The 16639-nt window shown below is 45.9% G+C and overlaps 1 protein-coding gene across 1 annotated transcript in view; it reads left to right on the top strand.

Moving 5' to 3' along the window:
• The window catches only part of CTNNAL1 (catenin alpha like 1), a 124120-nt gene that overhangs the window by 73245 nt on the left and 34236 nt on the right, over positions 1-16639 (top strand). Inside the window, exons 8-10 of the mRNA XM_025201482.1 lie at positions 2614-2700; positions 9012-9170; positions 16338-16430. Of these exons, the coding sequence (XP_025057267.1) occupies positions 2614-2700; positions 9012-9170; positions 16338-16430 (339 nt within the window). The remainder of the gene's footprint in view (positions 1-2613; positions 2701-9011; positions 9171-16337; positions 16431-16639) is intronic.

The following is a 16639-nucleotide window of genomic DNA, read 5'->3' as shown; positions in this document are numbered from 1 at the left end:
TAATCTGGAGATTGCAGCACAGCCCGAATATGCTGCTGCTTTGCCATGAGGAACCACTTTTCACAGTGGCTTTCTTCTCAGCTTGAAGATTTAATCTGTGAATTGGGTTTTTCATGACAGTCCTCTCTCCTTACTGTTATACTCTTTCTCTTTCTTCCTTTTCTGTCTCCTCTAGCAGTCTATATACTAACTGTGAGCTATGGGGTTGGAACACTGCAGCCTGAGTACAGACACGCCAGGTTCTTAAAGTGGCTGCATATTGTCATCAGCTGTTGGAGATGAGTGACCAGTCAAGTCCCCACAGCAAACAAAGCAATGTCCAGCACAGAAATTAACTCGGGGGAATTGTCCAAGTACAAAGTGGCTCCATGTACTTTCAAAAGTATTAAACCTGGCACTCCTAGCCTCTCCAGTGGTGCTGAATTTGACAGTTTTACATTCTGTGCTGGTAACATTCAGCCCCTTGAACCAGTGCATTCAAGGGTGCTGCTCCAACTAGAGAAGCTGACAGTTTTGAATGCAATATTGTCCCCATTGCTCTTTTGCATTTTCTGGTCTTTCCGGTCTTTCTGTGGGGAGTATTACATGCAGCCTGAATTGTTGACTTTTATTTCTTCACTTTGTGTGACTCCACAGGTTTTGGACAAGAGCTGCTAGCTTCAAACATGAGTTGTCTCTCTGAATACACTGTGTCCTCTTAAGATTTTACTCCTAAAAAATGTTTCTAAGTGAAACAGGCCTTTACTTTACACCTCTCACTTACCTCCTTGGGTGATCAGACACTGCAGCCAGGAGTTCTTAGTTGTTCTTGAATCTTGTTCTTAGTTCAGTAGTTGATTTTAACAAGCATGTAAATTATAAATAATCAAGGAAGATAATTGCCTTGTGTAAATCAATTCAGTGTTGCCACTGGAGGAGATGACATTCTATGGTCAGACAAGATCACTAGCTATTAAATAGTTTGGTGTAGAAAATAAAACAAAGTATTAGCAAAGAACCATGAGAAGATTGTGCTTGTTTACAATCCTTAGGAAAAAATTAATATATAAACACAACTGCAATAAAACAAAAACAAGGTGATAGCCTATTAATAAAGTGTGAGAACATTGTCAAAATTGTGGCACTTTTGCTACAGAAAGCACTTACTATATTTTCTGTTTGAAAAACTGTTTTGCAGGACTGTTCCAGAAAGGTGATTATTGCCTTGAAGGAGATCAGATTATACAGATTCTGAATAATTCAAGTTGCTAATATATTTTAAAAGTGTAGCTCACGGGTGTCAAAGGTATGGCCTGTAGAGCCATGTCATCCAGCCCCTGCTGCTGCCCACGAGTCTCACGAGTCTTGGGGTGTACTGGATGGCATTGTGCAGTGCCTGCGGAGTGGTAAAGCAACAGCCATGTGCAGCACAGCCCCAGAGCAGCCACGTGCAGCTCTGGGGTTGTGCTGCACACAGCAGGGGCTCTGGGGCAGTGTGGCATAGCCCCATGGTGACTGGAGCAAGACCAAAATGCATGGCCAGGCAGAGGATCCAGTGTGGTGTGTGGACCAGCTCCACACTGCTCGTCTGAATTTGTTTGATACCTCTGGTGTAGATTATTTTGACTGGAGAATTGGTGAATTTAAGTAGTAGATTCAATAGATGTTTTCAAAACTTCAGAGTCTGTGAAGAGGATAGTATGATTAAGATGGGGGAATCTTGGTTCAACAATCACCACATGCAAGGTGTGAATTTGGGTGTCTACAGACCCCAGGTTGGAGTTGAGAGGTAGCTTTCTTGGTGTGAGAGATGCCTGGCAATCGCATGCTTCAGGGCCAGAACAGGAGTTTTTTTCTTTTTCATTAATGTGTTATTTGTTGTTTTTTCTTTCTTTTTTTCACCTTGCAAATAGATAGCTAGAGGGAACTGTTAAAGCACTGGTCTGTCTGAGCTTCCATCTTTTTCAAGATCTTAGGTGCCTCAAGCTATCCAACAGGCATGTCTTTTTAGCAACACTGCTTTAAGGATAGGTACATGCTGAGTTTCTGAAGGTAGTCAGTTCAGAATTTTCCCCCTGCTGATGGTTTTGAACAATAACCTAATGGAGAGGGTACTTGCCCAGGTGGTGGGAGGCTTGGTTCTGGGTCCCCTCACTCTGAAGAAAGTTGAACCTAGATAACTCTGTTACCTGCTGAATGCCCTTACCACCAAGTTATGGAAGACTAGGAGAGGGCACTCCCCTACTCCTTCTGTAGTAGCTGGGCCACTGGGCAGACGAGAGCATAATCATGGTGCCAGAAGGAGAACGAGCCAGATGGAGGCTACCTGTGTAACGTAATGACTAGGGCACTCCCTGAAGAAGTTCTTGATTTTGGTTCCTGCTTCCAGCAACATTTTTTAGACTTTTGATTCAGTGACAAGTTGTCTAGTGGTAATGAATTCTTAAGATAAAATGCATAACATTGCTTGTTTCTTTTATGTCAGTGAAGACATTGCAATGAAAACAATTCATTAAAGTATCCTTGGATAATGATACATGGTTTGGGAGGGGGTTTGTTTTTACTTTTTTGAGGGGGAAGGGTTGGGATTTTTGGTTTGTTTATTTTTTAATTTTGATTGTCTTTTGCTTATAGCAGAACCAGAGAATGAAGGACATTGCAGAAGACTTAGAAGTAGCTATTTTAAAAACATGCCAGTGCATAAATGAACTTAAAAGAGAAGTAAGTACAGCTTAAATAGGCATATGCTGAAGTAAATTTAGAATTTTTGCATGGGAAAATGTGAGAATCTTGCAAAATAAAGCCCTGATCCTGAAAAGGCTTAAACATCTGCTTAAGTTTCTGCACAGTGGGCACGTTTACATGTGCAATTAATGCTATATGGGTTTGCTGTGCAGTAATTTACTGTTCAATAAATCCGCTCTGGGCAGGCATCTGCACATGCAGCCATTTGGAAGCAAATTTGCTCCTCACAGCAGCAGCCTGTCCCAGGTATTCTTCAGCCCTGCACTGCCCCCTGCAGCAACCAGAGGGAGCTGGAGGCTCCAGCCACAGCTGCCTGGGGGCAGGGACCCTCTTTAAAAGCCAGCCCCGCACGGCACTCCCTGGCTACCTGCGTTTCTGGCCCAGAGGAGTCTGCAGTGTGTTGGCACAGCCCTCGGTGAGTGTCACCAGAGCCTGTGCCCACTGTGTGATGGCTGCGCCACCCCCAGGTGCCAGGAGTGACATCCCACACCTCGGGCTCCTGCTTGTCACCCTGCTCACCATGCTTCACTGCTGTGGTTACCGCCGCCTGGCTCAGGTTAGTCTCTGCCTGCTCCAACGTGCTGCGCAGCTGCATGGCCAGGATCATCACTGCATCTAAGGCCACTGCCCCAGCTCTGATACCACCCAGACACCAGCAGGGACGCTGATGACATGCATGAGGATGCCGATACTGGTGCTGTTCACGAGTTGCTGGTGCTCCAGCCCCACTATCTGTGGGTCTGTTCAGCCAGTCAGGATTGGTGGCTGCATATCATCCAGCATACCTGGGACAACGAGCAGTGGCTGGAGTCATTCCTGATGACCTGGGCCACCTTCCAGTCACTCCTCAATCAGCTCCACCTGCATCTGGAGTGGCAAGCCACCTCCATGAGGCCACCCCTCACTGCAGAGACCTGGCTGGCCATCACCCTGCTCAAGCTGGGCACACCCACCAGCCTGTGCTACATTGACCACCTCTTCGGTGTGAGAAAGGCGACCACCAGGGAGGTCATCTTGGAGCTGTGTGGTGCCCTCCAGGATGTGGTGTCCTCTGAGTGAACAACCCCCTGGAAGTGATGGCAGAGTTCCACATCCTGGGCTTCTCTCAGTGCATTGGGGCCCTGGATGGGACCCACATCCCCATCACCTGCCCACCCTGTGGCAACCATCCCTACTACAGATGGTGGGGCTTTCATTCCATCATGCTGCAGGCTGTCGTCAACCACCGGGGTGCCTTCACGAATGTGTGTTGGTTGGGCTGGCAGGACCCGTGATGCCTGCGTCTTCCCTGCCAACCCTGGTGGAGAGTGGGCACTTTGTACCAGGTGTGCCGAACCTCCAGCTGGGCGAGGTGATGGTCCTGTCTCTCCTCATCGGGGATCCCGCCTCCCCACTCCTCCCGTGGCTCATGTGGTCCTATACCAGCCAGCTGGAGGGGTACCTATGCCTACACGTCCCTGCCCTCCCACCACAGCTAAGGACAACATCGCTGCCAGCATCAACACGTTTCTCCATGTGTGAGAGGCCCATGGCTGCCTAGCTGAGGTGGCACTGGCTGCACAATAAAGTTTTGCAATGACTCCTGCCTCCCTGCATGCTGTGGTGGGGAGCTCCAGGGACCAGGAGGAAGCTTGGCCAGGCTGGGCAGGGAGGGGGGCCAGGGGCAGGGGAGGGCGGGGCAGGGCTCTTCTCCCAGGGTGAAGCTTACTAGGTGGGTGTGGCAGGCATGCCCAGCAGCCTGAGTCTTTCCCCACTGGTGGTGACTGTGCAAATCTCGGTGGCATCCTGGGGTGCAGAGGCGCAGCACCTGGCTGGCCAGGCAGAGGCCTCTCTGGGGAGAAGCTGGAACTCATGAGGGTGGGTGGTACCATCTCTAGGCTTCCCTCCTGGGTGAGGCTGTGCACCCGGAGCTGGGGAGCAGGCACTGCCCTGGGCTGCCAGAGGTGCTGGATGATGCTGGGAGTGGGGATTGTGCTAGGACATGCTCCTGGTGCCCCAAGGGGCCCTCCGCCACTGACTACTCATCGCTGCCACCAGGTTGCAGCAGAGGTCCAGCAGGCCACCCGTGCTGGAGAACACAGTACAGTTCCACCCTGGGTCCCAGGGCACGAGGATGTAATGTAGCTGTCACATAAAGGACATGGCCCTGCAGGCAGCCCCCAACTGGTGGTTGTGGTCAGTGACATGGATCCACTGTGCCTGCAGGGCCTTGCCCTTTATGCAGCACTGGCGCACTGACCAGTCGTGCCCATGTTCCTGCTTGCAAACCACTAGGCCTCAGATTCGGTGTTGGAGCGCCCACCCCAGGTGAACTGGCTCTGGACCTTGGCCTTGCCTCACAGTGCAACAGGGTCCACAGTCTCATCCTGGGACCGCTTAGGCTCCTGGGATGCAGTGTGTGGCAGTGGGGCGACGCCAGCATGGCTTCCTTGACCACACTCAGGGGCTGCTGGTGAAAGTCCAGGTGCTGCCGAGTCTTGACAGGTGTCTAGAGCACATAGTACAGGGGCATGGTGTGGGACAGGCAGGCAGGTGGTGGGGCTGGGCCAGGAGTCGGCATCGGTTTCCATTCAGGCTGCTGTGGCTGGCCTGGGTCCACTGCTGCTGGACTCGTGCTGTGTTCTTCAGCACAGGTGGCTGGCCGGCTGGAGCCTCCACTATAACCTGGCAGCGGCAATGAGTCGTCAGCAGGGGCAGGCAAACTAACCATGCAGTAGACTAATTGTGGAGTAAGTGCCTGCATGTGTAGACAGTGACCCTTTACCACATAGTCAATAGTCTACTGCATGGTAAAGTGTTTCATGCAGATGCATCTAGAAAGTAGTTTCACAGGCTATCCGTATTCAATTTTGAGTAAAATTTCTACCAGTGTAGAAGTAGTATAAAGCACTGTCCTGCAATTCATTTTGGATAGAAGCAGAATTGGGGGATGAGGAGGAAAATTTTCCAACCATATATGCAAGACGTCTACAGGCTTTTTATATATTGCTCATACAGGCAACCCCGCTTAACACTGTTTCACTTAGCACTATTTCTCTATAACGCTCATTTGAAATTGATACCTGATTTCACTTAGCGCTTAGCGAGTTTCATTATAACGCTTGCAGTCACCATCTTGGGTTGTCAAATACTTTTAGTTTTGTTTAACACTCGGTTTTTCAGGAACCAATTAAGAGCACTAAGCGGGGGTTGCCTGTATACCATACCAGTATCTGAATGCTTCAAGAACTTCAATGAAATCATCATCTTAATGCTTTGGGAGATTAAAGAATTGTCCCCGTTTAACAGATGCAGAAATGGAAATGAAGTCTGCAGCCAAGTATAGAGGTACTTGAGAAGCAGGACAGATTAGGTTGCCTGGAACTCTGCTTTTGTGATGAGCCTGCCACTGATTGAGCATGCAATCTTAGTGCACATGTATTATTGCTAATAATACAAGGCTGTTAGTTAAACTGTTATTCCAGGAAATTTCTAATTACGTATTTAGACTGCTGTTAGTGGTTATTCATGCATTTTATTTGTAGCATTCAACAGATGTCTGTAAGGAAGAATGCAACATCACTGTGATAAATAAGGAAAGCTATGAAATGAAATATTCAGGCTTTTGATTGAATTCAGTGTTCTATTTGTTTTTTCACATAGCTTGATGTCATGGAAAAATGAATTATTTTGTATAATGAGTACGCTTACAATTTGGCTCACTTCTTCTGAGAATAATTGTATATGATGCATGGAAAACTCAAAATAGCCAGTTTTTATAATTTTTGTTAGTGTTTGAGTCACAGCAGCACTAGTACTCTTGTCTGTCCTTTAGACTTTGTGAAGGTCTCTGTAGGTTTGGCCTCTACACAGGAACTAGGGCAGAAGATGTATATTGATCCAAAAATAGATGTAACAACCTAGGGCTGCATTTTTTTCATAGATTTCATAGACATCAGGGCTGGAAGGGACCTCGGAAAATCATCGAGTCCAGCCCCCCGCCCAAAGGGCAGGAAGTCAGCTGGGGTCATAGGATCCCAGCAAGATAAGCATCCAGTTTCATCTTGAAGGTGTTCAATGAAGGTGCTTGAACCACCTCCAGTGGCAGGCTGTTCCAGACCTTGGGGGCTCGGACTGTAAAGAAATTCTTCCTTATGTCCAGCCTGAAACGATCTTGAAGTAGTTTGTGACCATTCGACCTCGTCATCCCTTGGGGTGCTCTGGTGAACAAACGTTCCCCCAGATGCTGGTGGTCACCCCTGATAAACTTGTAGGTGGCCATCAGATCACCCCTGAGCCTGCGCTTTTTCAGGCTAAAGAGCCCCAGGGCTCTCAGCCTGTCATCGTAGGGTCTGCTTCCCTGACCTCTGATCATGCGCGTGGCTCTTCTCTGAACTCTCTCAAGCTTCTCCACATCCTTTTTGAATTGTGGAGCCCAAAACTGGATACAGTACTCCAGCTGCGGCCTCACTAAGGCCGAGTACAGGGGGAGAATGACGTCCCGGGATTTGCTTGAGAAGCATCTATGGATGCAAGCCAGCGTTTTGGTCGCTTTACTAGCTGCCGCATCGCATTGCAGGCTCATGTTCATCTTGTGGTCAATGATGACCCCCAAGTCTCTTTCTTCCCCTGTCCAGGTCAGCCTGGATAACCTGCCTGTCTTCTGGTGTGGATGCTTTGCCCCAAAGTTTGGTGTCATCTGCGAACTTGGCCAGTCCGCTTCTGACTCCAGTGTCCACATCATTAATGAAGATGTTGAACAGTATGGGTCCAAGGACAGAGCCTTGGGGGACCCCACTGGTCACAGGACACCACGATGAGTGACTTCCATCAATTACTACCCTCTGGGTCCGACCCCGGAGCCAATTTTCCAGCCAGTGGATCGTGGAGGACCCAAGGCGACAATTGGCCAGTTTCTCCAAGAGGCGATCATGGGACACCAGATCGTAGGCTTTTTTGAAGTCAAGATATATGACATCAATCTCTTCTCCTTCTCTTCTCTTCTCCTTTTTCTTCCATACCAGCCCCACTCCTTCACTCCTGGGTCTCAGGAATGACTCCAGTATTCCTAATTCCAAATATCAAGAATCAAACCCAAAAAATCTTGAATCAGAAAAGAAGTCTTGTTTCTGCTGTCTTGCTTCTGTGCCAGTAGGATGCTCTGTGGTACATTTTCCAGCTTTTCTCTGCAACCATCAGATAACTTAATCTTTTAAAATACAAAATTCTCATGTATTCTCTTGTGTCCAGCAAACAGCTTTAAGAAAACACTAAATATTGTAAGATTCAGGACAAAATTGGCAAGTTGGCTCCACTATAATAATGGCCAGGGAAGGTCCCTAATAATGTTATTCTAGTGGATTTATGCTGCTGCCAGACACTTGGAGAATGGGGCTATCGAACTCTAGATTGCAGAGGTGCAGGGTCTCATGAATAGCTTTGGCTTCCTATGGGTCCCATGAGTTAACCAGAATTGGGTGACATATTTTATAGGGAGGCCTGGCCCCATGTTTAGGATCATGTGAAGTGATTTGTATGGAGATCTCCCAAGAGCCTCCTGTAGTTGTCCCCCCTGCCCCTTGTTTCTCCTCTTTCTTTCCACTGGAAGAAGATGGTTTGGGCTTTTGTTTTATTCTTTTGTTTCTTGTCCTAAATTGGATGACAGTGTGGTCATGTTTTTGAGCTCTTCTTTGCAATAGGAATAGTGGGATTATTTCTATGGAAGGTGAGAGTCTTCTGGCATATTATTCCATGTGCTGGGGTACTTATGACTGCTTCAGATGCCAGTGCCTGAATCTGGCTGTACCTCTGCACATCCGTCACCACCACCTATATACAAAACAAGGTCTTCCATGGCCAGGTCAGTTTTGTAAGAGGAAGGGCCACTGATCCATGTTTACACTGAACTAGAAAATATACTTGTACAGCTGGTGTGGAGGAATTATCCTTTCTGGATAATTGTCCCAGAGAAGTAGTCTCATAGCTGCCTATGCTCAGCTGCTCTCTGTCTGTCCATATAGAGACTTGAATACCTTATTACATTAGTGAAATGGATTTTATCCTACATATAAGTAAAGTTGCTGAATGGAGTCCCATGTATGTAAGTTATTCTTGGTAGACTTGAAATTTTACACCAGAAGGCATTTTTTTTTATTTTTTTTTTTTTAGTTTCTCTGTATTCCAGCCTACTTTGACCATCTTCTGGACTTTGCTTTCTGTAAGGTTTTATTATTATTACTATTGCAGATTAGGTTCAGATGCATTGCTTTTTCTTTTAAAGCTTTATTTTTTTTCTTACCCTTTCTAAGCTTCATAGTGCAGCCACATCAATGGCAGCAGAGCTGTTAAAATACCATGCAGATCATATGGTTTTGAAGACACTGAAAATCACAGGAGTAGAAGGAAATCTGGAAGCTGTAGCAGAATATACTTGTAAGCTGTCAGAGCAGAAAGAACAGCTTGTTGAGGTGAGTTTTAACCATTTTATTTTCTAATATTCAATGTAAAAAGTGACCAAAATTATCCTCTTTTTCAAGTTTGCCTTAGCCAGGTCCCTGGAGGATGCCTCATTCAGCACTGCTGAACTATATATTGTTCCAAAACAATATTTGGGCACTGTATAAGGTAGGTTGACCACATGTTCCAGATTGGTTGGAACAGTCCCAGATTTTATAGGCTGTCAGACTATCCCAGCCATTGGAGAAGAAAATTAAGCACAAGTCCTGGATTGGACAGAGCTGTTGGGGGGGATCAGGGGAGTGTGTTGCGCTGTCCTGCCTGACCCGGCTCCTGGGAGCTGCGGGGTGGAGTGTGATGTCGGGGGAGGGGAAAGGGCCAGAGCAGCTGTAAATTGTACTGGGGAGTATGGTGCCTTTGTTACCAGAGCCAGGGTTCTGGGCTGGGGCACAGGCCAGAGGTGGGGTGCCAGCTGGGCTGGGGGTGCCGCACAGGCTCTGGATGCCCTGCAGCTGCATCCTGGCTATGTGCTGACAAGCCAGACCAGCCACACACCAAATCACAGCCCCAACACAGAGCGCAGCCAGGCCTGGCTGTGCCATGCCCTAACCAGGAAGTGGGGGTGGGCACAAGGCCAGGGCTGGTTATGGCTGCCCGGCCAGCATGCGACGGCAGGTGCCAACACGGCCAGGGCCATGAATCAGCCCTCACAGCGCCCTCAGCCTGGCCAGTGCCCTGCTACCAGCTCCAGCCTGCAGCCCCAGCTGCGGTGAGAGAGGCACCATGTTTCTGACAGCTTCTCCGGCCCTGCCTGCTACTGCACACTGCCCTAGCATGTGCATGTGTGCACATATGCACTCCCCCTTGCATCCCACCTGTCCCAGATTTCCTAAAATAATTATGGTCACCCAGTGTATGAGGTTCCTCACTGTTTTAAACACTTGGACCCTTTGTTATGGAAGAGGATGTACAGCAGCATCCACTTCAGTTCTTCATGTTGCTTGCTGTGGGTAAAGGAGGAGTTTCATTGGCTGTATTTTGGGTCTTCTGTGAGTGCATGGTTGGACCAAGATTTTCATAAATAGTAGTTTAAAATTAGGCTCCAAAATCAAATGTAGGCACTTTATTAATCTTTTAAAAAATATAATGAAAGCCAATAACTATTAATTTCAGTGGGTGTTTCTAAGGTCAGTAACTCATTCATTCTTATCAAAGGTTATCACTTAAGAGCCAGATGAGGACATAGGGTAGATTTAGGAACCTAAATTTAAGCTCCTGTTTACAAAATCCATTTCTTACAGTTGTCAACAGCAAGGCTTTGATTTTTTTTTTCTCCCACACATGAGAAATCTATGTACAGATTTGAAGCAGACACTATGATATTCACATCTGTGTGAACAAACGGAAGTGTTTACTCCCAAACTCCAGTGAGAGATAGTAGATCTTAGGAAAAGATGGCAGTAAGCTCCAAATCTTTCTTGCCCTGCACCTGACAGACAAGCAAATCTGCTTATGGGTAAATGGAGTCATAAACTTCAGGATCAGCATGTGTGTGTGGAATCCTGGACAGCAGTGACTCAGAGTGAGAGGTCATTGTTGGTATCTAAATAAGCATGAATTCACAATGTGACAATGTTTAATAATGGCTAAGGTATTCTTTGGATGAGCAGGAGGAAATACTAAGAAACCAGTATTAATGAGACCATTTTTAGGAAGTGTGGAATATGACTTTGTCTGCACTTTTAAAACAAAGGGAAAAAAACAATTTTGAAAATTCTGGCCTGCAAAGCAGCTCTTACAGCAAGAGACGCAACAAACTTTAGGTTTAGAGGCAACCAGATCCATCGTCTTCAATTTTTTGGGGGGTGTGGTAGGAGGAACATATATTACTAGAGGGTTTTTTAATCTAGTAAAAATTGTAACAAGGTGCAGTGGCTGATAATTTAAGTCATCACAATTCAAAGTGGGAATAAGATGAAGAATTTTCTCAATGATGGTTCTAAGTTGGAAGAGATTACCATGAGTGTGGTACTTTTTCTGATACGGACTTCTTTTTAATTAACATTGGCTGTCTTTTTAAAAATATGCTTTAGTTCAGGAGTGACCCGTTATGTTACATGGCAAAATTACTAGATGAAACTCTCTGGTCTGCTTTATACAGCAGCTTAGACTAATTGATCATAATAGTCCTTTCTGGCTTGTGGTCTGAGCCACGTGCCCTTGAAACAACCCTGGGCAGTGTGGATTTTCATAAGATGGCTGTAGACAGTGATTTTTATCAGCATTGTTGTAAGGACTGGGTTGTGAGCAGTTTAGTATAATGCTTAGGCCACTGGGGAAGGGTAGGAGCCAAACCACAGGCCAAGTCAGGAATCAGAGGCCAAGTTTCCAGATCCAAAGGGAAATCCAGGGGCAGAGTCCAAATTGCAGGCCAAGTCAAGGTTCAGAACTCAAAAGCCAGTGCTGAAATCAGGATGAGCTGGGAGACAGCTGAAGTCAAGGTATACCAGGAGTCAATTGGAATCAGGAGCCAGAGTCAGGGTTTGCCAAGCTTCAAACCCAGAGTCAGAACCAGAATTAGGGTAAACTTGAAGTCGGAGACCAAGTTCCAGATCTAAGAGGAATGTCCAAAAAGCTGGAGTCCAGAAACAGGGTCAGGAAGCCAGAGAGTACAGGGTCAGAGAGACTTACCAGCATAAACATTCAGAGGAACTGTTAGCTTTCCTGCGGGCTGCTGCTACAGGTGGAGCTCAGTAGGAAGGCCACTCTCCCCAGCAGCTAATCAGAAGGCCCGGACAGTGGCCAGTGGTTCATTAGCTGGGGTAGGCTTACCAGTTAGTAAGCCCCAGGCCAGTGTGTTCAAGTAAGCAACTACCTCAGGCTGGGCTGCCTGTTGGGGACCTTTGACGACTTAATAATAAATATTTTTGGTATTTTGCTCCAGGCAGGGATGGATAAAAAAAGGTCAGTCTCTGATCATGCTACATGTGTTGTTTGGTGTAGATGAAGAAAACTGGGGAGAAGATGGAGCCAATTTGTTTGTCTTTTTATCCTGAGCAAGCCGGAGGCCTGATGTAGAGACCAGTGCATTCTGTTTCTGGCACATACTGTTTGCAGACTTCTATTTGGAACTGAGCAGGTGACACTGGGCTGCACTGGGCTGACCAGGTGCAAGTTACATCCCTGATAGTACTATACTACAGCAGAATTAATTTAGTTTACTGAGCCCTAATACCAGCTCACATGTAGACAGCGATGTTTTACTGCAAAGCTAATTGGTCTGCTCCGCAATCAAGTGCATGTGTAGATGCATCCTGGGTCTCTTTAAACTCACTCCAAGTTCATTTGTAGAAGGGCTCAACATACTATAGTAACTATATTGTTGACTAGTTTCAGAATTTGGTAAAAGTAAGAGGTCCAGACACGGTATTTCAACCTGGTATTAACAGTGCTGATGAAAGCACCTTTTGCGAGAGTGTCCCATATTCCATTTGCCTTTAAAGATGGCCTTCCTGATTTGCAACCTGTGATGAGAATGAATGAGTTACTGATCTTTTGCAAGGACAGTGAACCATCTTCTATTGGGATGCTAAGTTTCTAACCATGGCTGTGTGTGAATTCCACCTTTTAACTAGATATGTTCTCAGTGGCTTTCTCAGAACCACATTCTCATGAAGCTCCAGGATCAAAGAGTCAAAGGGTTGACATGGATGTTGTTTAATCAGGGCTGTGCATTTAGCAAGTCATCTAGATTCCCAGAAGTGAATCCAAAGAGGCAGGGGTTGGTTGTGCAGTTGCACCCTCCCTTTAATTCTGCTCCCCTTGGTTTAAAACAAACTTCTCAGCAGAGACAGCTGCATTTCTATCCAGGTGGGCTGAGGAAGTCATTTGACTTCAAGGCTCATTATTAGCTGCCTGATTTCTGCTCTTCACCCCCTTTGATGGAGTCAGCAACCCTTGATCTTCAATTAATCCAGCTATCCTTTCTTTTACAATTATCCTGGTAATGTTTCTCTGCTAACCCCCCAGGGTGTCCAGTAAAGGTTTGTAGATATCTAGGAACCTCTGCTGAGTGGCTTTGTTCCTAGGGGATTCAAACTCACAACAAATTGGAGACAAGGGAGGGGGAGGCAGGGTTAAAGGCAAGCCTAGTTATTCAGTGGCTGTGGCACAGAGATCAGAAGCAGGAGAAAGTTGCAAAAGGGAGGCAAAGAGGTAAATTACTGCGGTGACCTTTCCCTGGGTTATTTGCAGCAGATGGGGGAGGCTGTGGGAGGCTCAATCAGTGGCACAACCAGGTTGGCATAAAGCCAGGCATGGCCACCCAGGGGGCCTGGTCCCCCTGCATAGGGGCTGTGCAAGCAGCTGAAATGTCTTTTCCTGACCCCAGCTGTCTGTTTTTGTGTGTTGAGGGTGAAGGGCAATGGAGGCCAGCTATGGGCATGCTGAGGGGAAGGAAGAAAGTAGTGGGGGGGAGCAGTTACAGCACTGCCATGGTCAAGGAGTTGTGAAGAGTGGGGGGAACTGTTTGGGAAGGGTTTTGAGGGGACCACGGGGGGCTTTTGTGGGGAGAGGGGCTTGTGGGGTGTGAGCAGGATGGTGAGGGGTCAGGAGAGCTGGGGCAAGATGGAGACAAATCTGTGCAGGGTGCAGTGGGTTCATGGGGGCAGGGTAGGACTCAGTGGGTCATGAGTGGGAATGGTGGAGTCTGATGGATTGGGGTTGAACATGGGGAATGTATGGAATAGCAGGGGATGGAGTGGAGCCAGGGGGCATTTGAGGTGGCAGGAGCAATGCATAGAAGACAGTGAGGGGCACTTTGGGGCCATGGTGGCGTGTCTGCCACGGGGGTGGTGGGGGTCTTTATGGATTGTATTTCAGGGAGCAGTGCTGTCTGTGGCCAGACTGGGTGGGGGTAACAGCTTTACTCCTCTAGCACCAGATGCCTGCCCCACTCTGGAGCTGAGAGCCAGCCCTCCCCTCACCCCCAACTCAGTTAAGCTAAATAATGTAGCCCTAGACCCCTAGTGTATTAATAAAGTTGTTTGTCTAGGGTTATGAATTGTGAGCTACCGTGGTTTTTGATAGAATTCTAGAAACCTGCTCCAAAGGGCAAGAAAGGCTTTTCTCTTGGCACAAATGTAATGTCTGTATTTGGCCATAGTGGACTTTAGTAAGGCTTTTGTTATGGTCCCAGAAGAACTCATAAGCAAACTGAGGAAATGTAGGCTAGGTAAAAGTACTGAAAGATATTAGATAATTGACTCAATAATTGCAGGCAAAGATTAATTATAAACAAATTAATGTCAGAATGGCAGGACATTTCAAGTGGCGTTCGCCAGGGGTCTGTCCTAGGTCTGCCATGTTTACTAATGATTTGGATGCTGGAATAGAGAGCTTACTGATCACGTTTACAGATGATGTAAAACTTGGAAGGTCTAAAAACACTTTGGAGGATAGGCAGAGAATTCAAAAGGATCTTGATAGATTGGAGTGCTGGTCTAGAGACAAGAGGATGCAGTTCATTGTAGACAAATATAAGATGCTGCATCAAGGGAAGGATAACCAAAAGGGCACATACAGAATTGGAAATAACTGGCTTTGTGGTAGCGTAGCATTGAAGTGATAGGTGCCATTCTACTTGGCGCTTATTTGGCTTCATTGAGAATAGTGTGCACAGTTGGGCTGCACTTTTAAAGAAGGATGTGGAGAAGTTGGAGAGGGTCCAGAGTCAGGGGATAAAAAAGATCAAGGGACTGGAAGGCAGACGGTAAGCCGAAAGGTTGAGAGAACTGGGCATTTTTAGCTTGGAGAAAAGGTGATTGAGGTGGGGACATGGTAACTGTCTTCAAGTATCTGAAAGGCTGCCATAAAGAAGAGGGCAAACAACTGTGTTCTCTTGCTGCAGAGAGCAGGATGTGAAGCAATGGCTTAAAATTGCAGCAAATTGGATTTAAATTAGATCTAAGGAAGAACTTCTATAACGTTAGTAGGGTGAGGCAGTGAAACAGACTACCCAGGGAAGTTGCTTCCTGGAAGTTTTCAAAATGAACATCTGTCCAAACCCAGAGAGCATATGCAACAGTAGTAGCATTTTCAGGTGCTGAATTCTGCAAGTTCAGGTTACGTAATGCATTTCATGTGTTTTATAACTTTCTCAGAAATTCTTTTTAAAATTTCTGTATTTCTAATCAGCACAAAGATGAGTTAAAGGTGGGCTCACATATGGTTAAACATATCTTGCTCCAAGAGTAGCAGAAATCTACAAATAATGATGAACTGTGAAACTTTCCATGTGACTAGTGATCACTGAATAAAAATGAAATATGAGGAGGAGTAAAATATCCCTAGAAGTGATTTTAAAGACTCTTCTTTGTATACATGCTAAGACATTTTTTCTCAGTTGAGGTTTATGATAGTTATATGGCTTCAGAATACTGTATATGGTAGTGGTTATTTTGTTAAGTAATTTGTAATGCTCTTGTGTGAGTTTTTCCTACTGAGTTATATAGGTGCGTAGTTTCTTAGACTTTGAAACTTGTTCAATTATGGATGTAAAAACTGTGAAATCATAATAGAGATGAATGTTTTAAATCTCCCTTTTTTGTTGTTTTCTTTTAAAAACGAAGGGTGAAATCCTACCTTTGGATGCATGTTTATATGTTCCTGTTGATTTCGGTGGGAATGTTACATTTGCATATGAGAACATTACTTTAGTTCAGAGAAGTTAAATGAAAAGCTCATGTTAATACAGCATTGATATACTATATTTAAAATTTAATCAACTATCAGGAAATGAAAGACAGTGCTTATAATATATTGACAAGATTGCATATCCTCTGTATTGCATTAAAATACTTAAACATCTTGGACGGCAACCTTGTACAGAAAAAAAGCATTGAAAGATTGCTATTTATGTGCAAAGTCAAGCAATGCTCCTAGAGATCAAGGTTGTACAACCTGTCACAATTTGCAGTTGTCCATGACACTGTGGGTGTATGGATGTGCCCCCACACAGAGAATAACATGTGCCTGGATGTTATTTCTGAAAAATCTGTCACATAATAGGTTTGGTACCTTTTCTCAGCAGTGAAAATAAAATAATTTTTGCTGCCCTGCACTGATGTTACTTTATTTGTAATACTGTATTTTAAAGAGAGAATTACAACTTTTCCTAGATGTGTCATTTGTTGAGGCATGTTTCTGGAACAGAGCCACTTGAAATTACTTGCATACATGCAGAAGACACCTTTCGGGTCACCGGCCCACAGGTATGCTGAGCTATCATCTGATTATATGCAAATACAAGTTTGTGAAGTGGTTGTGTATACCTTTCCAATGTGCCAATCAGTTTACAAAAAAACTAGGTGGAATATTTTAGTAGGGAGGCAGCAGATGCACTTTGGGAGATGATCCAGTACAGTGCGTATGTCCAGGGCACAGAATGACTGATGTGAGAGTGCCATAAGGCCCCTGTTGC

The sequence above is a fragment of the Alligator sinensis genome, unplaced genomic scaffold (genome assembly GCF_000455745.1).
Source record: "Alligator sinensis unplaced genomic scaffold, ASM45574v1 scaffold386_1, whole genome shotgun sequence".
In the NCBI taxonomy this organism is placed as follows: Eukaryota; Metazoa; Chordata; order Crocodylia; family Alligatoridae; genus Alligator; species Alligator sinensis.
This window is presented reverse-complemented; position numbering and strand designations above follow the sequence as displayed.